Genomic DNA, 22,578 nt, shown 5'->3' with positions numbered 1-22,578 from the left:
ACCTAGGGAAGCACTTAAAAATTGACAAGATCACCCTTGGTCAGCTGCAGAAGGCCACCTTACTGGGATCTGCTCGCATAATTTGCCAATACATCACACAGTCCTAAACAATTGGGAAGTGTTAGACTAGTGATTTGTGATACGAAACACAGCATGGTTATCTCGTCTGCTGTGTATACTGTCATTTTTGTGTATACAACAACAACAACAAACAACAGGCAACAACAAACAACAAACAACAAGAACAACCCATGTTGGCTAAGAACAGGTACAATGGAGGCAACTTTACTTTGGAGTAAGTAAAGGAGTAAAACCATTCCTTATTCTTACTGAGTCCAGTTGCAAACTGTCCATTTCTTCTATGAATTTGAGCTCTGTCGCTTTGTAATAGAGATTTCTCTTGGACACCAGCGATGTTGAAATAGAGATGTCATAAAGTCAGTCTCAAAACATCTGCCTGAGATGCCCTTAGATTCTACAGCATGCAGAGTCCTTTTCAACAGAAAACAAAGTTATTCTTTTCCATTGTTGCCTGCTACTTAAAATGTCTTGTGTCAGGTCTTTAAAACAGCCACCTGGAGAGCCTGCTCCTCTTCTCTTTACAGATACAACTGCTCGGAAAATAAAAGGAGACTTGTCTGCCTCTGGGGTGGTGATGGAAGGATTCCAATTCTTCCCAACTTCTAAATTATGAACTTTTATAGCATCCAAGTCCCTGAGTGGTGCGGTGGCCTGGAGGTGGAGCTCTCACCTCACAATCAGGAAGCTGTGAGTTTGATCCTAGGTAGAGGCAGATATTTCTCTCTCTGGGCACAATGAGAAACCATCTGCTGCGAACTCCACATTGGCAACAGGAAGGGCATCCGGCCAGTAAACACTCAGCTCCATTTAGTTGCCCCGACACCATCCCGATGCAGGGTGATTAAAAGACGAGGGGGGGGGAAATAGAGTATTGAAATTGTTTTGGAGTTTTTAATGTCATCAAAAGAGTTCCATTAATAAGAAGATTACAAAGCAAAAGGATTTTTGCTATCACCAGAGAGAATCATTTGCACAACCAGATGCAAATTGAAATTATGGAGATATTTGGGATGGATCCACCACAGGGTCACACATTGGAGCTGAAGTTGTCTGCAAGCCCAAAGCATGTGAAGAACTTTATCCGCAGGTTGATGGGGCTGTCATGCCCCTGTCGGAATCTGAATCTGAGGAGGAAGCCGAACAGCTGACAGGGAGTGGGAGTGTGGCTCCGTTGGCTGTGGAGGAAACTGGGGGAGGGCAAAATCTGGCTGGGCAGAGCAGGGAAAAGTTAGAACAAGGGAGAGGGAGTTCAGAGGAAGATCCAGGCCCACCCCCTCTTCATACTAGGGCATGCAGGGAGGAACGGAGAAGAGAGCAACATGGGTTGTGTGGCTTACAGGGGAGGAAAGGGCCCTGATTCCCTTCGTTAGCTGCAGCTGGGAACACGGTGTATAAAAAAGGCAAGCTGCACACAGCAAACTGTTGAGAGCAAACGTGACTTTATCTTGTATCATCGTGGCTTATTTGTGTTCCTGGCATTTTCCCAACGGTGTGAGTTTTGCCTTGTTTTCAAGTTTGAAATTCTTGCTCCTGCCCTGACAAACTAATTACTTCAGTTACAGTTTGTGTGCACCTTGTTTTGGACTGAATTTTCTACAGTCAAAGGCTGTTCCAGGGAGAGTTTGTCTCCAGCCAGAAGGTAACCTGAACATTGGGGGCAAAGTTGGCGATAATAAAAGGACTCTTCTTGCCTATCTGACTGTGTTTACTTTGTGCCACGCCCTGGGCCATCACAGGGGCTTTATGTGAGGAGGATAGAAGAGGGAATGAAGGAAGCAAGCAGATGGAGAAGGTGACTGACTGAAAAGGAGAGAAGGAGTAAGAAATGGGAGAGATGATCAGATCTAGAAAGTCTTGGGATCAGTCAGTTTGGAGTCAAGTACAAAATGAAGCAGATTTGGAACCAACGATCTGAATGGAATGAGCTGCATATAAAATTTGCATTTTGAATGAGCAGAATTCTGAGTTTTTAGGCGTCTAATTCAGATTTTTAAAAGGCCATTGTTAAAAATAAACGGGAACCAAAGATCTTTACTCAGCAAGTTACCGCAATCTCTGTCAAGCACATCCTGATAGACATTCTATTCTTGCTTTGTTTTATAATGATGATTATCGGCATAAACAATACGTTGTATGTGTAATAATTAGCTATGTGTAAGACAGAGAGGCAGACATCCATCTCATTAAGAGATACAGTCAAAACCGCCATGGCTATTGTAAAATATGAAGTCTCCAAAGTTGCATTATTTGATGTTTAATTAGTGCTAATTCATATGGAAGGAAAAACGAGTCTAAGGAGGCAATTAACACCCTTTGAGCCGCAGATGTAATTCACCCATTATTAATAGAATTAAGTTATAGCAACTGTGGTATACTTGGGATATAATTCACCCTGCATCCACCAAGTTGTTTTTTAGAAGCCAGCCAAACCATAGTTGTAGTTGAACTGTCGTCAGTGCCCTGCGATATAAATATGAGATTTATATCTCCAATTTTATATTTAGAGAGGATGCTGGCTGAATTTCTGGGGCAGGGCCAGTGTTTTGCTGCCTGTGGAGGAAAAGAGCCTTAACATGTTGAAGCTCTATTGAAGGGAGAAAGTAGAAAAACTTGATTGAAGCTGGATTTTTGATAGCTATAGCACTTAGACTTATATTCCACTTCACAGTGTTTTGCACCCTCTCTAAGAGGTTTACAGAGTCAGCATATTGTCCCCAACAATTTTGGGTCCTCATTTTACCGACCTCGGAAGGATGGAAGGCTGAGTCAACCTTGAGCCTGGTGAGATTCAAACTGCCAAATTGCAGGCAGCCGGCAGGCAGCAGAAGTAGCCTGCAGTACTGCATTCTAACCACAGCGCCACCGGGGCTCATGGATGTGGTTCAGTGGTGGGATTAAAAAAAAATTTTTTATTAACAGTTCTGTGGCCATGCCTTGGTGGGTGTGGCTTGGTGGGCGTGGCTTGGTGGGCGTGGCAGGGGAAGGATACTGCAAAATATCCATTCCCTCCCAACCCCACAAATCTGCTTTCCAGTTCCGTTGTCCTGTGCAGGGCAATCAAAGAAGACCCAGCCAATCAGCTGGGACTCAATGGGAGACAGGGAATAGATGGGGTTGGCAGGGCCAGTCAGAGGTGATATTTGCTGGTTGTCCGAACCACTCAAAATCTCTGCTACCGGTTCTCCAGAACTGGTCAGAACCTGAATACCACCTCTGATGTGGTTTCCTTCGAAGCTGTTCTGATACAACCTTGACTTTTTCCAAGATGGTTTTCTGACTTCCGCAACTAGTTTTATAACCTTGGGATTTCTCCTATTCATGCCCTAACCAAGTGGGTCACTGCTTAAGTTGCCAAGAACAGCCAAGGTCAGCTAGATCTTGTCACCATCTTTAGTACAAAGTTTAGCCTATAGCAGAGGGGCCCAACCTTGGCAACTTTAAGACTTGTGGGTTTCAACTCCCAGAATTCCTCAGCCAGCCATGCTGATTGGGGATTTCTGGACATTGAAGTCCACAGGTCTTTAAAGCGTCCACTGGCCTATAGCGTCTATGGTCACCCTTGCCCAGCATTAACCAGGCATGATTTTTTTAGCAGACCTGGTGCATTGACGAAATCACACATATATGGGAAATATGATGATGCAAATGCAACAGAGATAAGATGAACAGCATATGCTATGCTGATGGCGATGTGTCTTAATATGTCACATTACAGCTTTGTGATCGTACTTTAGCCTCAGCAATTATAGCTACTAGTTTCTAATATACACATCCCACACTGAAAGAGTGCTGTCTAATGCTCTTTGGGACACTTTCCAATGTTTTAAAGTGGTTTCAGCCTATTGCGGCAATGATTCATATATGGCAGAGGATTATAATAATAAAAAAAGTACTTAAATCAGGGCTCTCTTGCAAAATTAATAGAACAGGGCACTGTGCTGTCTCACTGAAGGTAAATATGGCAATGATAATGGAAACTGGGATCCCAAAAGGCCAGGCCTTCATAGGAAGCCTAAGAGTAACTTCTGGTCATCTATGCTTTCACTTTTTGCAAAAAAAAAACCTGTTAGACAGCAAATCAGATTGACCTGGGTTCAATGGACTTGCGAATAGGAACATGGGTCCTCCCTGTTTCTAGAAGGAATGTAAAATTCTAATCTTTCTTGATTTATCTTCTCATTTATACCTCGGATTCTTGCTTTCAACAAACTCCGCATTGGTGACAGTCTGCTTGCTCGATTCAGTTGCCCAGACTGCACCCCGCAAGGGATTATGCGGGTCATTAAATGAAGATGATTCTTGCTTTCAACAGTGAAGACGACCTTGTACCAAAAGTGCTTTTTCAAAAGGGCAACTGGACTTTTTTTGTTTCCTTGGAGATGCTTCCCCCTTCGCTTCTTGGATGAGAATTGAAACGTCTTCAAGGAAAAAAACAAAGAAAGTCCAGTTGCCTTTTGCAAAAGCATTTTTGGGACAACCATGACCTGGGTGACTAAGAATCTCCATAGATGTGAAGATGACTTTGATTCTATGGGTTTTTTTTTCTTTTAGGCCAATTTCTCCGTCAAGGGGAGATCTTCTGGGAAAGTGTCAACTGCTCCACCAAGTGCCGTTGCCTGGATTTCAACAATGAACTCTTCTGCCAGGAGGTGTCCTGTGGCCCGTATGAAACCTGCGAGGCGAAGGACAAATTCTTCCAGTGTGTGTCGATGGAGAGCAGCACCTGTGTCATCTTCGGAGATCCGCACTACCATACCTTCGACGGCTTCCTTTTCCACTTCCAAGGGTCCTGCTCCTACTTGCTTGCCAGGCAGTGTTGGCCTGGATCCCGTTTGCCCTTCTTCAGCGTGGAAGCCAAGAATGAGAATCGTGGTGGTTCTTCTGTCTCCTGGCTGAAGGACATCTCCATTGAGATCTACTCGCACAAAATCGTCATTCCCAAAGGCAGCTTTGGGAAGATTATGGTGAGATTCGCCCTCGCTTATTGTGAGGACTTGTATGCACTTGAGCTTGTGGGAACCACTGTAAAGAAAGCCGAATCCTCGATGCGTTTGGGGGGTTTTCATAAAAGAAAAAAATATATATTCAGGCATGAAAAGGAAGAGCTGTGCCTTCCAGAATGGCTTCCCTTGCCCTCGGGGATGGATCTGAATATCCCAAATGTCATTGTCTAGAACATGGGTGTCAAACTCAAGGTCCACAGGCCAGATCTGGCCCATGGGGTGCTTAGAACCGGCCCACAGGGCCACCCTGGAAACAGGGAAGGACTGGCCCGTGGTGCCTCTGCCAGTGAAAATGGCGCTCCCGACCTCCGTTTTCGCTGGCAGAGGGTTGCAGGAGGCTGTTGCAGCTGAAAACGGAGTTTGCTGGCAGAGTGCTCAGGCCACCACCAGCGCCCCTGACATGAGTGATATTGAGCTGGTCATGTGCCCTCCCCGGCCACGCCCCCCCCCAGCCCCTTAAAGTCAAACACAACCCTGATACGGCCCTCAATGAAATTGAGTGACACCCTGGCCTAGATGTCATGACATCATTCCATTGTCTGGATGTATCTGGAAAGAAAAAACTGAAGGGGAAAAAAAAACCAGTCCTCATTAAAATAAAAACATGCAGCTGTCAGCTAGCTTAGAAAATAGAAGGCTCTATTAATTTCTGGGATGTTTTGATTTTTTTTTTCATCTAATGGCACTAATATGGGAAATGTCACATCACAGAATCAGTTTTTTTCCCTCCCACTAATGCCCATCATATAGGTTGGCTTTTATCTTCCATAATCTTCCAGGCAGGCAACCAGGGACATTAGTAAAACCTACGCTGGAAGTAAAATCCAGCATAGTTTGAACGCACATTACTTGCACACCGTATCCTTTCAAGGTTATTATTTTGGATAATAGAAAAGTGTGCTTGCCATCTTCGATCTGACAGAAGTCCAGGTTAATCCCCAGAAACAAGCAGTTGCCTAGACATATCATTTAAGTGGTGATGGTTGGCCAACAGTCCCAAGCGGGGAGTAGCTTTAGAGCAACTGATTCCCCCAAAAAGTTTGCAATAAGCAACAATTCAACAATTGGGTGTGACATGATGTGACATTGTTCTTCAGTCCGCGATGCTACATCGTTTGTTTATGATAGGAAAATACAGCTGCTTTTGGGAGAAACTATGGCTGAGTGCATGTACTCCCTAATTTTGTAATGGGACGTGGGGAATGACCTTGAGAGGCATGGGGACGAGTCACAGGTAGGGTGACAAGACAGGTAAGAGGCTGTTTAGCCCGCAACAGGAATGTGGGCATGGCAAACATCTCAGAAGGGGCCCTCCCCAGTTTCTTGACTATGAAGGAAACGGAAGAAATGTATTTTCAGATTTGCAAGATGGATGTCAGCCTACCCAGGTAGACCAGTTAAGAAGCACACATTAAGAAGAAGCCTGCTCTGTTTATTATAAGTCTACGTAACAGAATCATGCATGTCTGAATGTACAAATCTCCCACTGTCTCTTTTTAGAGCCTGATAAGTTATGGAGGATCCTTTCTGAAATTTGTTTTCTCTGCCTATTATTCAACTGCTGGCTCCCCTTCCTCTTATCTGATCACAGCCTCTTATTGGACCTGCCTTGACTGCAGCTCTTCCCCCTGCCTTCCAAGTTCATACCCGCATACCATTTCAAATTCCTTCTACTATGTCCGGGGTGTCAAACTTGTGTCGTCACAGCGTAGTCACAGCATGTATTGTGACTTTCCCCCTTTGCTAAACCAGGCATGGGCATGGCCATCTGGCCTGTGGCTTGTGATTTTGACAGCCCTGTACTATGTGGACTTCAACTCCAAGAAAGTCAGCCACCATGGGTGACTGGGGAATTTTGGGAGTTGAAGTCCACATATCTTAAACTTGCCAAGAGGGTCCTGAGCCTACTCAATTACTCTCTGGGGAATTGAGGTCTTTTTTGATTCTCTTTTTATTTTTCCTCCCTAACACCTTACAGACATGGGATCTAGACTGAGTGTTTCAATACTTTCTTTACATTATTATTTTTTTGCACTACCTCAATAAACATTAGCTACTTAATTTGTATTGACAATGATAATTGTAGCAATAGAAGATTTATATACAACGATAGTAAATAAATCCATTTTTAATCTTCTCATTCTGGATGACGAGGATGATAAATGTTAACTTTCTATCCGTGTCACAGATAGATGACTTGGTCATGTCTCTGCCTGTCTTTTTGGAACTGGGAGCCATAAAAATCTATCAGAGTGGCATGTCGACCGCTGTGGAAACTGACTTTGGCCTTTTGGTGACCTATGACGGCGACCATTATGCTGCCATTTCAGTTCCCGGCTCCTACATTAATGCTACCTGTGGCTTGTGTGGGAACTACAACAAGAATCCTGAAGATGATGTCCTGCGCTCCGATGGGAAACTGGCCACTTCTGTCCTGGATCTGGGAGAGAGCTGGAGGGTTTATCATCCTGAATGGAAGTGCTCCCCGGGCTGCTTAGACAACTGTAGTCTTTGTGACATGGCGATGGAGTCTCTCTACTTCGGCCCCGAGTACTGTGGCTTCATCAACAAAACGGGGGGCCCTTTGTGGGAATGTGGGGCCATTGTCGACCCCATGGCATTTGTGCACAGCTGCGTGTATGATTTGTGCAGCATCCGTGATAATGGCACAGGAGGACTTTGCCAAGCCATTCAAGCCTACGCCTTGGTTTGCCAGGCCTTAGGGATCCCGATTGGAGACTGGAGAGGGCAGACAGGATGCGGTAAGTCACCAACCTTTCAGACAGATCCAGAAAAAATCACAGAGCTCCACTGCTTCATGCAGGGTTTACAGGCCATTGACTTTTACTTGGTCAATCTGAGTTGGGCATCAAGCTACTTGCGCCCAAACGGAAAACTGTCCATATGATTATCAGATGTTAAATAAGAGCAACCAGCTCTTGAGGAGATGATCTTGGCTATAATTTGACCAAAGAGAGTAGAAATAGCAGGTTTATTGCCCTTGAATGATGCTTTTGTCCATATTTGAATCACATAACTCCTAGAAAGAGTAACAATAAAAAGGTTTCATAATGGACAATTCAGACACAACTTGAGGGATTCTCTTGCTTAACTTAGCTATTCTTTTCCATTTGTTTGGTCATTGGTCTGTACCCTTGTATGCTTTATTTTCAAAATTGTGTCATGTGTAAATTAGACTACAGTTAATAGTGAACAATCTGCCTACATTTCTTTTCCTTTTTTGCTTTTTGTCTGTGTTTCTTCCTGGTTTCTAGTCCTTTGGAAAAAGTACGTGTTCAGTAAGCCTCCCTTGATTCAAACTCAACTCTTGATGACTTCATGCATAGTTTTCTTGGCAACTGTATAGAATTATTTTGCTGTTGCTGCCTAGGGCTTGGGTTTTTTTTTCAGAGGGACTCACATCCAAGTAGGAATGAGAGACAACCCTGTATAGCTTATTTCAAGGTCATCCAAAGTTGACTCGGTGCTAACCATCAAGCTGGAGACTCAATATGTCCGCCATTCTAAATCAGCAACTGCTGCGTTAATTAACTCAACTGTTCTGTTTGCCTTTTTCAGCAACTGCTGTAAGCTGTCCAGAGTTCAGCCACTACTCCATCTGTACTAGTAGCTGCCCAGCCACCTGCTCGGATTTAACGGCCCCTTTGAACTGCAACTCTCCTTGCACTGAAGGCTGTGAGTGTGTCGAAGACTATGTTCTCAGCACTGACACCTGTGTCCCTGTTCAAGAGTGTGGTTGCGATGTGGATGGCCGCTACCATGCCGTGGGGGAATCCTTCTGGGCTTCTGTGGACTGCACAGTGCAATGCTGGTGTGAAGAAGAAGGAGATGTCAACTGTTTCAATGCCACTTGTCAGGAAGGAGAAGTGTGTACAGTCGAGAAAGGCTATCAAGGGTGTTACCCCAAGCGGGAGACTTTGTGTTTGGTTTCTCAGGATCAAGTCCTGCACACTTTTGATGGAGTTGGCTTTGTTTATCCCTCGGACAATTCTTACACCTTGGTAAAAACATGCCCAGACAGGCCCACTTACCTGGAAGTGGACATCAGCAAAAAGAAACCAGACTCGAATTCTGACTGGCTTCGTACCTTGATGATACAAGTTGCCAACCACGATGTTAAGATTGGTGGTGTAGACAACTCTGAAATCAAGGTAGGGATATTTTGGTGGGTGATAGACTCAAAGGGAGGGGGGCTTAGGTCATTGCTCTTAATTTCAGAACATCATTTAATAACACACTCTTGAGAAATGTTCATGATGAGCCAGCCTTTCCTGATCTCAGGGTGATTGGAGCTAGATCTACTACATCTGCAGGATATCAGTCTGGGGAAAGTTTCCAAGTTATACCTGGATGATTGAGAATCTTCTTGGGCATCTAGCCAGGTGTGTCCCTGGTTCCTCTCCAAGGATAGTTGGTGTAAACCAACAGATAGGAGGGAGGTGACTATCAAATGAACTCAGAAGACGAAGCGCTAATGGAGGAATCAAATTCTGGGAGAGAATTATGCAGGAAGGATGATTCATGATTAAATGGGGTATTTTGTTGCCCTTCATTTTGTCTGCTACCCGTGCTTCTTTAACCCCAGTGAAATTTCCTTGTGGTTCTTTTTTCTACATCTGCAGAGGCAACACCTCACATATGTTCAAACGTCTCATTAGCTGCATCTGGTGCTGACATTTTCATCCCACTAGACATCTGCCTGTCAAATTTTTATGCTCATCGTGGAAGATACAGGAAGAGTTTAGAGACATGATCAAACAACCTCCGTTTGGCTCTGCCCTTGCTGACCATTGAAATAATTGCTTGTGCCTTCAAGTTAAAAGATGTCTTTGCTTCTTCGCTTTCCCCAAATGTGAAATTCTTTGACAGAGACAGAATGTCTCTGTTCTTCACAGATGTCCAGCTTTGATTCTCTCCCACTCCCCACGCAAAGGGCAAAACCTAAAATGTCTAATAGTTGCAAGGGTACAATTAAAGAACTTTTCAAAGGATGAAACTAATAATCCTGCCTACTCTGGTCTGACAGAAAATTGGGTCATGGTCTGTAGAGCGAGATATGATTGTTGATTTGGTTCCCCAGCATGAATTCTTCCAAATGGCTGTGATCTTTGGTACGGGAGGGGCAGCCTCAATGCATCCAGAATATTTCAAATTGAAAAACATCAGCTTGGGCTGTAATAAAGAAAGAATTAAACTCTTGTTGTAGCCTGAAGCCATCTCATTGACTAGAGCTTCTATTTACATAGCAAATAAAATAGTGCCAGACCTGATGGGATCAATAACCATTAGACTTGATGGCACTGGACTGTCTCTGAAGGCCATCTGTTGAGAGTTTTGTAGGCTTCCTTGTGCAGTTGTTTGACCATTATACGTACAGACTTTCGGATTAGTCAGGCCAGGGGTCCAATCCAGCAGGGGGCAATTTATGTTCTCATGACCTGCAAATTGCATTCATGCAATTACAGTATGGGAAGATTAAGTTTGATCTCTTTTAAGAGATAAAGAGCTTCTCGTAATACAAAGCATGGGAGCTTGATGTGTAAGATCCATAATAAATTGTAATTAAGTTGACAGAATGGAAGAACAGTTGTCTTCAACATGGAAATCCTGATTTTGTGAGATTTTCAATCATGAAGAATTATAGCCAGGTTCAGGCAAACATACCATATAGCTTCACTGCAGACTTTCATCACCACCATGAGAAAAGCGATGGATAGACAACCTGAGCTATCTATCTCTGCTTTCTCTCTATGTTGTGTGTATCCAAGCATGTGGATAATGGTCCCATTGTGCAGAATTACTGATATGATACAGGTAAATGGATGTAAATATACGTGGTTGTCCTCTTGGAATCTAGATGGCTATTCTTATCACCAACTGAGTCAACATTAATAAAGGGTTCCCCTAAAATTGATGGAAATGCATTTCTTTTTGGAAAAACAATGGTACGCTGTGCAATTTGTTTAATATAAATTCATGACTGCCCACTCCTCGTCTTGCAACCTTTGTCTAGTCAATAGATTACTTGCTTCCTCGGGGAAACCAATGGATCTCCTCCATTGGACAAAAAAAAAACAACCCATGGGATAAGATTGCTTTCCTTGGTTTCACAACTTTCAAGAAACTCAGTTCTGCTCTTCAAAATGTGCAGCCTTGTAGAAATGTTGCTTCCCAGCCATCTTGTAGGTGACACTGCCACCAGGTGGATAGCTTTACAAAAAGGAAGCATCTGACAGTTTATTTTAAACACATTTTCCACACTAGCAGAACTACGGAACATGGCTCCTGCATGTATAAACATAGCACAGAGGAAAGATGTTTTCTATTCTATTGTCACCTCCTGCCAATCTCATGATGACATTTCATTGTAAAAAGAAGTAAAATCCAACAACCTTGGATTGTATTTGCTGTAATTGTCAGGATCTATTTTGTGTGTGTGTGTGTGTGTGTGTGTGTGTGTGTGTGTGTTTGTGTGTGTGTGTGTTGTGTGCCTTCCACTCACGTCAGTTGTATTTTCTGTTCTTTCCAGTAAGTCTACCTCTACAGCAACTGTTGCTTCTCCCATATGTCTATCAAATCAAGTGTCTCTGTCTTGGGTTGGGGGGTCTTCTATTTTCTTTTTGAATGACTGATATTGGAACTTTCCCTGAGTATCACAAATCTAGTACTGTCGCTCTGGGATAATGGCATGAGCTGAAGGCAACGCTTGGCTTCCAAGAATAGCTTGTAATTCCTTTGAGATAGAAAAATCCATACAGATCCATCATCCCAATCAAGTGATCGCCACATAAGTTGGGACTTCAGTTCCTAGGTTCTAGAAGCAGCATTCTGGAATAGATCTGTGGGTGTTTTGAGATGATAAAAAGCTGTTTTAAATCTATGCTTAAACTATATGAGCAAATGAAGGCCAAGCTGGGTTTGAAAAGTCATCTGCTCTGTAAATCGTTGTGTTTCAGAAATGAGAATAGTTGGTGCTTACTCTTAAATTTAATGGAAAGTTGCTATATAATGTGAAAAACTTTTTTCGGTTCCCAAAATCTTCTCTCTTAAAAATGTATTTAAGTCCTGCTTTCTGGGTAGCCCAAGTTTAAATGCCGCTCAGCATATATTTGGCAGGTAACTTCAGCTGTAGACCTATAATTTATCTCCATATGAAGTGTGCCTTCTTGTTGACTTCCATTGCTCAATTCTGCTAATGCCTCACTAATCAAAGGAAGAACAGGAAGATAGCATGGGATTCTTTAGTTTCTTCATTCATTGTTGCCTCTTCTTTGCCCTTTTTCCTTTGCAGGTGAATGGATATGAAATGGAGCTTCCATATTTCCACCCTTCTGGGCAACTAGAAATCTACCGGAGTAAAAATGGGACTGTTGTTGAATTGGATGGACTCATCCATATCCACTATTCAGACTTGGGCATCTTGGAGATACGTCTCTCCACCACCTATTTCAACTGTACTGGAGGCCTCTGTGGCTATTTCAATGGAAACAGCAGTGATGAGTTCTGTTTTCCCAACGGGAAATGCACAGATAACCTGGTGGTTTTCCTGGACAGCTGGACAACCTTCAATGAGATCTGCAACGGGGAATGTGGTGACCTTCTCAAGGCCTGCAACAATGATTCAGAGCTTCTGAAAGACTACCGCAGCCGCTCCAAATGTGGAGTCATCAATGACCCCACCAACAGCTCATTCCTGGAGTGCCACTCTGTGGTGAATGTGTCCACATATTACAGGACCTGCATTTTCCGTCTGTGCCAAAGTGGAGGAAATGAGTCGGAGCTCTGCGACTCGGTAGCTCGCTATGCCAGCGCATGTAAGAATGCAGAAGTGGACATTGGCCAGTGGAGAAGCTTAAACTTTTGCCGTGAGTTGGGAAGTGGGGGGGGGGGAGAGATGCCTATCTTCATCTTGTTTCCCATAGGAAGTTAAGTTGTTGGAGTATTGGTCAACATCATGAACCTTTTAGGTCAAAAGGCCCTAAGACTTTGATGCTATTAAATAACAAAGATCATCATTCTCAGCCTAATAGGATTCTCATGTTGTATAGGTTAGGACTGAACCCACTAAAATATTTCTGGGTTATTCGTGTGAATTTTCTAAGTCTTGTGCTCAGAAAGCTCTTCTGAGGTTTGTGAAGCCATTAATAGAAGCTAGAATCACAATCTCAGAAAAACTTGCTTGAGTATAAAAAAGTTTACAGTCGGTCCTTAGAATGGTGGCCTTTGACCCAAGAGTCAATGTTTCATGCTATCCGGTTTCAGGATATGACTATAAGTCTCTGTTTCTTCAAAAACGTAATTTCATATTCAGGAAGTAATCAACACAAGAAACTTAAAGTGGGGTGGTGCTAAATAAGTCACTTTACTAAAGACAAGGATGTCACACATATACAGACTTTCCTGATGCAAGAATCAAGGAATATGGGACTTAAGAAGTAACAACAGAGAATAACTAAAATGTGAGAAGAAAGAATACGTTGTTTTAATCAGCTGGGATAATATTTTTTGTTGCCAGTATCATAATCTAAAGGAAAGATTTAAAATAACCATCTTGCAAAAGCAGAAATAAGTATGGAAACTGAATTAAGTTGAAGAAAATGTAAGAAATCGAATGCAGTGATCCAACTGATCATGACTTTTTAGAGATTCAAGTCCAGGAACTTAACCTTAAAAGAGTAAAAAGAGGCACATTAAGTGATTGTTTAATTAGGAACTCCTTTAAAATAGTATGTGCAAAAGTTTTCTTCTTCCCACCCCAGAAATCTGATATGTAAAAAGAAACTTTCTAGATCAGCACAAAATCCTCATTGTGCATCTCACAATGGTCCATAAAAGTCCAGCATAGAGACAGTGATTTTCTCTCTTCTTTGCACCTGACAGTTGGGTTTAAATTTATACTTTATGGAGGGAAACTTTGTTGGTAACGAAGGGTTGTAAATGTAATTTAAATGTTTATGGATAAGCAGTGAAAAATAAAGCAATCACAGTGCAAATTTAAAGCTGAAAGGAAATTTCATTGAGGTTAAGGCAGTGTAGTGTAATCAATGCGAGAAGAGTAATTCACTCACAGGGCAGGATTAAGAAAAAAACCTCAAATGCCTTTCAGCTGTTTGAATAAGTATTCAATAAACCAATAATAAAGCAAGTTGAATTTTAAAAAAAAACATGCCAGCAGGTCTCACATTGTATCTTCTGTAAGGATACAGATACAGATAATCAGAGTTGGAAGGGACCTTGTAGGTCATCCAGTCCAACCCCCCCGCCCAAGTGGAAGACCCCACACCATTTCCGACAAATGGCAGTCCAATCTCTTCTTGAAAGTCTCAACTGATGGCGCTCCCACAACCTCCGAGGGCAAGCCGTTCCACTGGTCGATTGTTCTCACTGTCAGAAAGTTTCTCCTTGTTTCCAAGTCGAATCTCTCCTTGTTCAGTTTCCATCCATTATTCCTTGTCTGGCCTACAGGCGCTTTAGAAAATAGCTTGACCCCTTCCTCCCTGTGGCAGCCCCTCAAATATTGGAAGACCACTATCATGTCTCCCCTGGTCCTTCTCTTTGCTAGACTAGCCAAGCCCAGTTCCTGCAACCGTTCGTTGTATGTTTTAGCCTCCAGTCCCCTAATCATCCTGGTTGCTCTTCTCTGTACTTTTTCTAGAGTCTCAACATCTTTTTTTATAATGTGGTCACCAAAACTGGATGCAGTACTCTAGGTGTGGTCTTAGGCTTTATAGAGTAGTATTAGTACTTCCCTTGATCTTGACTGTATCCCTCTGTTAATACAATTTAGGATTGCATTAGCTTTTTTGGCGGCGGCTGCACACTGCTGGCTCATATTTAGCTGGTTGTCCACTAAGACTCCAAGATCCCTCTCACAGTTACTGCTATTGAGCCTGGTTTCACCCAGTCTATATGTGTGCTTTTGGTTTTCCTTGCCTAAGTGTAGGACTTTACTTTTCTCTATATTGAATTTCATTTTATTAGATATGGCCCAGTGTTCTAGTCTGTCAAGATCCATCTGGATCTTGAGCCTATCTTCTTGGGTGTTAGCTATTCCTGCCAGCTTAGTATCATCTGCAAATTTGGTAAGTTCCCCTTCTATTCCCTCATCTAAGTCGTTAATGAAGATATTGAAAAGTACGGGGCCTAAGATGGAACCTTGTGGCACCCCACTGCTTACTTCCCTCCATGTAGACTTAGACCCATTAAGGACTACTCATTGAGTACGGTTTGCCATCCAGTTGCGAATCCATCTAGTGGTGGTGCTTTCTTTTCCTCTTCTTTCTAGCTTACTAAGAAGTAGGTTGTGGTCTACTTTAACGAATGCCTTGCTGAAATCTAAAGATATTATGTCCACAGTATTTTGCTGGTCTACTAATTTAGTCACTGTGTTGAAGAATGAAATAAGATTGGTTTGGCATGATCTGTTTTTAACAAACCCGTGCTGACTGCTAGTTATTACTTTACTTGTTTCTAGATGTTGGAAGATCTGTTTTTTTATTATCTTTTCCAGTATCTTCCCGGGTATTGATGTTAGGCTGATTGGTCTATAGTTTCCTGGGTCTGTTTTTTTTTTCCCTTTTTTGAAGATGGGAACCACATTAGCTCTTTTCCAGTCCTCTGGTAGTTCCCCAGTGCTCCAGGATTTTTGAAAGATATGGTGCAGTGGTTCTGAGATGACCTCTGCCAGCTCCTTTAAAACTCTGGGATGTAATCCATCAGGCCCTGGCAATTCGTTTTCATCAAGATCGACAGGTGTTCTCTTACTATTTTTTTTGCTTATTTTAACTTTTATTTCTGGTCTGTTTTTTACAGTTATGTTTTTGGTGGGTTGAGCTATAGTTTCTTTTTGCATGAAGACGGATGCAAAGAATGAGTTAGGCAGTTCTGCTTTCTCTCTGTTGCCTGTTACTTCCTTGCCATCTTCTCTCTTTAGTGGACTGACTGTTTCCTTGATTTTTTTCTTGTTATTTATATGTTGGAAGAAACTTTTTTTTATTATCTTTGACTTTTGTTGCAAGTCTTTGTTCATTCGGAGCCTTTGCTATCCTGACTTCGTCTTTGCAGATTCTGGCTATCTGCTGATATTCTGCCTTAGTTGTATGTCCTTCCTTCCATTTTTTGTACTTGTCCTTTTTTTCTTTCAATTTGCCAAAGAGATCTTTCTGTAGCCATGCTGGTTTCTTCTTGGATTTCTTGTTTTTCTTTCTCAGTGGTATTGTGCTGGTCTGGGCTTCTATGATCATACTTTTTAGAGTTTCCCAAGATTCTTGAGTTGTTTTCCCCTTTAGGATTTTCATCCATGGAATCTTTCCCAAGTTCTCTCTGAGTTTATTGAAATCAGCTCTTTTAAAATCCAAGACTCTGGTGTCATTATGTTCTGTTGCTTGTGTTTGTGTTATGTTGAATTCTAGTATGACATGGTCACTCTCACCCAAGGTTCCTGCAGTTTCAACTCCCTCTATCATTTCTTCTCTGTTTGTAAGAATTAAGTCCAGTATGGCTGTCCCTCTAGTTTCACCCTCTACCTTTTGGACAACAAAGTTGTCAGCTAGGTTGGTAAGGAACTTATTTGATTTCTCACTTGGTGCAGAATTAGTTTTCCAATTGATATCAGGATAATTGAAGTCTCCCATTACTATTACTATTAACTCCCTACCTCCATATCCCTGCTTTTCAAAGATGTAATATTTTAAGGGAAAGAACGATTTGCAACAATCAATTCTTCTTGTCACTTCATGGAAGTCCTTCTCTATAAAGATCAGATCGTTCGTTTCACAACCATCTATAGTGATTGAGTCGGAATCTGATATGATCACCCTTCCTCTCTCCCTCCCAACCTGGTTGTTAAGCTCTGTATGGGATGAGGGGTTAAGTATGGTTTCTCCTAATTCTAGGGCTGTCTGTGGCAGATGTCAAGATGGCAGCTTAGGATCCCTTGACCAAGATCCTAACTCTTTTTAAGTATATTGTGCAAAATAAGAGCAGAACTTTGATTATGCAAATGGCTACCATCTTGAAATACCTCTGTGAATGCCTCAGCTGGACTCGGGTCAAGGTGGATGCTGCCTGATCCAGAAGATGGCATCCATCTGACCACTAACTCCCTTCCTTTTCTTCCAGCGCTCGCCTGTCCTGAAAACAGCCACTTTGAGGAATGCATGTCCTGCTCTGAATCCTGTGACACTCTGAGCATGGGGCCCATTTGCCTGGACAGTTGTGTGGAGGGTTGCCAGTGTGACAAAGGCTTTGTGCTCCAGGGCACCCAATGCATTCTCCGTAGCGACTGCGGCTGCAGTTTTGAGGGCCACCAGCTCTCCACCAATCAGTCCTTCTGGATGGACATCGACTGTCAGTACTTCTGCTACTGCAATGGCTCTGACAACAGTGTGCGCTGTGAGAACCTCCCTTGCAAAGAGGATGAATACTGCCTGGAGGAGAATGGCTTATATTATTGCCAGGTCCGCACAGATGCCTCCTGCATCATTTCCGGCTACAGCCATTACTTGACCTTCGATGGATTTGCGTTTGACTTTCAGAGCAGTTGTCCTTTGGTCCTCTGCACCACCATTGACCGCCAGAGGTCCGAGAGGTCAGATACTTTCCCTGAGTTTACAGTGGTTGCCAAGAATGAAGATCGAGACCCTTCTCTGGCTCTGTGGGTGAAGCAGGTGGAAGTGGAAGTTTTCAGCTACAGCATTGTGATCCATCGAGCCTACAAACATACTGTGCTTGTAAGTTAATAGAGAGTTCTTTCCTCCATTGCCTTAATCAGGATAAGAGGTTGAAACCACCCCAAACCAATTAATTTGGGGGTTTAATGTGTGAAAATAGAAATTCCACCAGGTTGAATTGGACTTTGTGGCCTCCTCTTGATCCTGTCTGTGTAATTTTCTGTTTATTATTATCTTCTAGCGGTTTTACTTTTTAACTTTCCTGTCTAGTCTTGGTTTTCCCAATGGCATTTCTTCTCAGTATTAATCAGGTCTGACCTTGCTTGGTTGTCCAGGATCTCGCTAAGTGTTCAAGTGCTGCAAACTGAACTGGATTTTTAACCTGACTATAAGAAAATCCTGCAGAGATATGGAGACCTTGCCAAAAATATGCAGTAAGCTTCTCCTGTGGAGTGAGGGTTTAAACCTGGGGTTCCTAGGTCAGCTGGTCTTTCTTCGAAGCAAGAAAGGTATTGGGATTTAAGAGCTGACCAGCGGCTGTAAAGCTGATGCAGTGTAAGGCTGATGCAATGAAGATGAATCAGCATTGCTTTTGCCGGTTTTAGACTAAGAAGGGGTCCACAGAAGTTTTACCACTTTAAAAGGTGTTTATATAAGGCAGCCATTAGAGGATGTATCTCTCTCTTCTTGTTCCTGTATCAATTGCAGAGTTCTCCGTGTAGAGTTAAGAAGATTGATTGATTGTCAGGTATTTGCCTACCACGTATATTTCTGTATATGTCTTGTATATAAACCACTGTTAATGTCTAAGCCTCCGTGTGCTGTGTTTTGCTCCTGGGTTGTCTCACAATAGCAGTCATGCTGCAAATGCTGACAGCATGCCTCCTTCAACTGCCCTGTTTATTATTATCTGACTTTCCTTGTGCCTTTTTGCAGATCAACAAAGAACGTCTTTACTTGCCGTTGAAGCTGGGCCAAGGGAAGATCAACATATTCACCTTCGGCTTCCACATCATTATAGAGACCGATTTTGGGCTGAAGGTGGTGTATGACTGGAGGACCTTCCTCTCCATCACAATTCCACAGAACCTCCAAAATAGCACATACGGCCTTTGCGGGAGATACAATGGCAACCCTGAGGATGATCTTCAGACCTCTGGTGGCTTTGTGGTCTCCAGCATTAATGAGTTTGGCCACAGCTGGGCCAAGCGGGACCCTTTTTGCCAGGCTGGCTGTGGTGATAGGTGCCCAAGCTGTCGTAAGGTAGAAGGCTTCTGGAAGCCTCAGCAGCTCTGCAGTTTGATTGCTAGCAAGAGTGGTGTCTTCTCCAGGTGTCACAGTAAGGTCAACCCAGCCTTCTTCTACAAGAACTGCTTATTTGACACCTGCATTGATGGTGGAGCAGTGCAAACAGCTTGCAGCTGGCTGCAAAATTATGCCAGCACTTGCCAAACCCAGGGGATAGCAGTCACGGGCTGGAGGAACTTCACCTCATGCTGTGAGTAGCTTCTTCTTCTTCTTCTTCTTCTTCTTCTTCTTCTTCTTCTTCTTCTTCTTCTTCTTCTTCTTCTTCTTCTTCTTCTTCTTCTTCTTCTTCTTCTTCTTCTTCTTCTTCTTCTTCTTCTTCTTCTTCTTCTTCTTCTTCTTCTTCTTCTTCTTCTTCTTCTCCTCCTCCTCCTCCTCCTCCTTCTCCTTCTCCTCCTCCTCCTCCTCCTTCTTCTCTTCTCCTTCTTCTTCTTCTCTCCATTTTAAAATAAGATTTCTTTTTATCATTAGGAGTTCTGTTTATATTCCACTGATGGGTTTCTGCTCATCTTCCCAAGGCAGTCATTCTTCATTTGTCACATGCAGATGTTATTAGTTTATGCAAGTGAAGGGAAAGTGTGTGCAATTTTTGCGAAGAGCCTCTCCTGTCAATAAGTTACCATGTTTTGTTCAATTATTCGTCTCATAAATGAAGACGCAAAGTGTCTTAGACAGGCCGACCGTCTGGCAAATCCATTGAAAAGTTGTTTTCCTCACTAATCAGATTTACAAATTAAATTAGGATCTTTTTTGGTCTGCAAATTGACAGCCTCCATCAGCCTTGCCCCTTCCACTAGGGGATTCATTAACGGCCGAGACGGGCAGAAGGGAAAAGCTTTGCAATTAGGCATTTATCCACTCATCTCAGCCCTTCGGAAGACTGGGAGGTTCTTCAAATTGTCTCTTTGGACAGAGAAAGGGAACAAGTTTTTGAGAAAGCCACAGTGATGTTTTGAGAGCAGTGTGGCATTCAAATGTGCAGGGATTTGTTTGTGGTTCCTGGACAGAGGCTTTGGTTTCGATACAGCTCAGAAATTCCTTGTTCAAACACAGAGGTATTTTTTTAGGGTTAGAGAGGTGGTTTCAAAAAAGGAGTAAGAGTGGTTGAACCCTTGCTATCAAGTTCTCTTTCTCTACCCATCTCTCTCCCTCCCTCTCTCTCCCTCCCCCCCTCTTTTTTTTATCCCTGGGGTTGATGAAATGGGGAGTAAACATCACCTCCGAAGGTAAGATTTGACCTCAAGCCTGCCACAGAAGGACAGTCAGGGCAGTCAACATGGACAACTCCTTCATATTGCCTCCAACTAACCACTTTCTTCAGACATTGTAGTTTAAAGACATTATCTCCAAACCAAAAACCATCTTTCCTGTTCAGGTTGTTTCTACATAATAGGCCAATTTTTACTAAACCACAGACAATTCTAGTTGCTCATTCTTAGCTCTCCAGGTCCAGAGGAATCTTTGTCCATCAGTTGTATGTGCCAGTAAGTATGTTTTCCTAATCTACCTTGGGTAGATGGCTTTCAAGACTCTCAATCGTCCTAACCAAAATGTTTCTCTGGATTTAAGCTCCTTGGGTCTATTGTGTCATAGAGAGGTATATGGCTTCACCATGTTAATAAATGACTTGCAGACCGAGATGCACCCATGTTAAGAAACTTTGTCCTTTGCGTTCTAGCGGTCAGTTGTCCTCCCAACAGCCACTACGAAAGCTGCGTGAGTGTCTGCCAGCCTCGTTGTGCTGCCATCCGGCTGAAAAGTGGCTGCAACCATTATTGCGTGGAAGGATGTCAGTGTGATCCAGGCTACGTTCTCAATGGTAAAAGCTGCATTCTTCCTCACAACTGCGGCTGTTACGCAGATGGAAAATATTACGAGGTAAGCCCAGGGTGTCAAAATAGGGTCTTGGGTTGTGAGGATGTTCTGAGTCAGCCATTGGAGGCCTGGGAGATAGTGTTGCCAAAGCAAAGAAGAGGTGAGACATGGATCTCTTTAAGGGATAACAGCATTGCACAAATGCCATGGTTCAGTATTAAGCATTGGCCCAATGGGACTTGAAGATCCAATATTTTGAAAACCGGTCTCATTTCTTTTTGTCTAAAAGACAATATTGGCAGTGAGATGCTGGAAGAACATCAGCCAAATAAACCCCTAAATAGAATCAGTCTCAAAATCAGGATTTCATGTCTGGAATACATTAAGGGAGAACATTTTTCTGTAGCATGTCCTGAGTAGCATCCATTATGAGTATTAAGTGTGGGTGTACAGTCTACACGAATTCTTCCTATTATTGCAATAGATATGGTCCATAAAGATTACAACAACAATATACAAAGAGCTATTTTTGTTTTAAAAAAGAAACTCGTTATGTGAAATTCTCCCCTAAGCTTCCTTTGCTTGGTAATGATGCATTTCTAAATTGTAAATCTGTGCAGCTTAGTGGCTGCTCTTTTCTTGTGCCCTTGTTTTTTTTTATTTTTAGGAGATATAAGGATACGTTTGCTTTTACGCTATTATCTCACTTTCTTCTGACCTTTAGCATCCAAATCAGGAAGCTCACTCCTTCTTATTGAAGGAGCCATCCTCATTTATATTTATCCAAGCAACCACAATGAGCAAAAAAAGAGAAGATGAGAAGCCTTGTAGAATTTGTACAAATTATAGTGTCTTTCTGCCCTTAAACTGCCCGTGGGATTGCATAGCAAATAGATCCTAAATAGGAAGGAAGCAAAGAATGTCGTTGGCCTGTCGTTGTTTCAACAATAATGCTCCGTAATAGGTTGGCTTTGGGGGAAGTAAACACTGTTCTTTGGGGAATTGGGTTCACAGGGCTTTAAAAAGGGATTTTGTTTTCTGCAGATAATTTTCAGGGACTATGATTCCTTCCCACCACCACCCCTTCCTCTGCATTGCCAGTCAATATTGCTGCCAGGTTCAGCCTCCCTTCAGTGATCTCATAAAAGACAATTGTGGAATAATGCACTGGGAGCATCTATGAAGGACACGGTATCAGTTTAGCATCAGTTTCAACCTCACAATGCAGTGATACCAGTTCTCGATAATGGGGTGATACTTTCAGCCCTTTTTTTTTTCTCAAGGAAGAGAGGGAAATATGAGAAGACAGTACCTTTGTCATGTTCTCAGCATGCCTTGCTGACCCCACAGGAGATCCTTCCCTGTCATTACTGATTTCTGATTCCCCACAATTTATTTCTTGTAGATTAGAGAAGCCATAAATTTATAGAAAAGACATTTCATTTGCAGAGGTAAACTAATAAATGAGAGACAAAGAGGATTAATCAAGGTGAAAAATGGTTTGTGAGTAGGTTTTATTTTGACATGGGGGATATCAAATGTTATTTCTGAGTTAGTCATCAATCTAGTGATTATTTTTCAATGGGATAAGTTGATATTTCTTGGTTCTCATCCCAGGAAATTATTTACCTTGTCTTATACCGTATCTACTAGAGACCAATCCCTGTCAGTTTTCCAGTTTC

General features: G+C 42.6%; 1 protein-coding gene across 1 annotated transcript in view; it reads left to right on the top strand.

Annotated features, from left to right (window-relative positions):
* Positions 1-22,578, top strand: part of TECTA (tectorin alpha) — a 79,540-nt gene that overhangs the window by 47,968 nt on the left and 8,994 nt on the right. The window contains exons 14-20 of the mRNA XM_087970145.1: positions 4,633-5,045; positions 7,273-7,846; positions 8,664-9,256; positions 12,397-12,970; positions 17,226-17,836; positions 18,713-19,274; positions 20,760-20,959. Coding sequence (XP_087826271.1) covers positions 4,633-5,045; positions 7,273-7,846; positions 8,664-9,256; positions 12,397-12,970; positions 17,226-17,836; positions 18,713-19,274; positions 20,760-20,959 — 3,527 coding nt within the window. The remainder of the gene's footprint in view (positions 1-4,632; positions 5,046-7,272; positions 7,847-8,663; positions 9,257-12,396; positions 12,971-17,225; positions 17,837-18,712; positions 19,275-20,759; positions 20,960-22,578) is intronic.

The sequence above is a fragment of the Notechis scutatus genome, chromosome 7 (assembly GCF_049901735.1).
Source record: "Notechis scutatus isolate UNSWTSFEM ecotype Mainland chromosome 7, rNotScu1.2, whole genome shotgun sequence".
Classification (NCBI taxonomy): Eukaryota; Metazoa; Chordata; class Lepidosauria; order Squamata; family Elapidae; genus Notechis; species Notechis scutatus.
The sequence above is the reverse complement of the archived record's forward strand: the minus strand, read 5'-3'. Positions and strand labels throughout refer to the sequence as shown.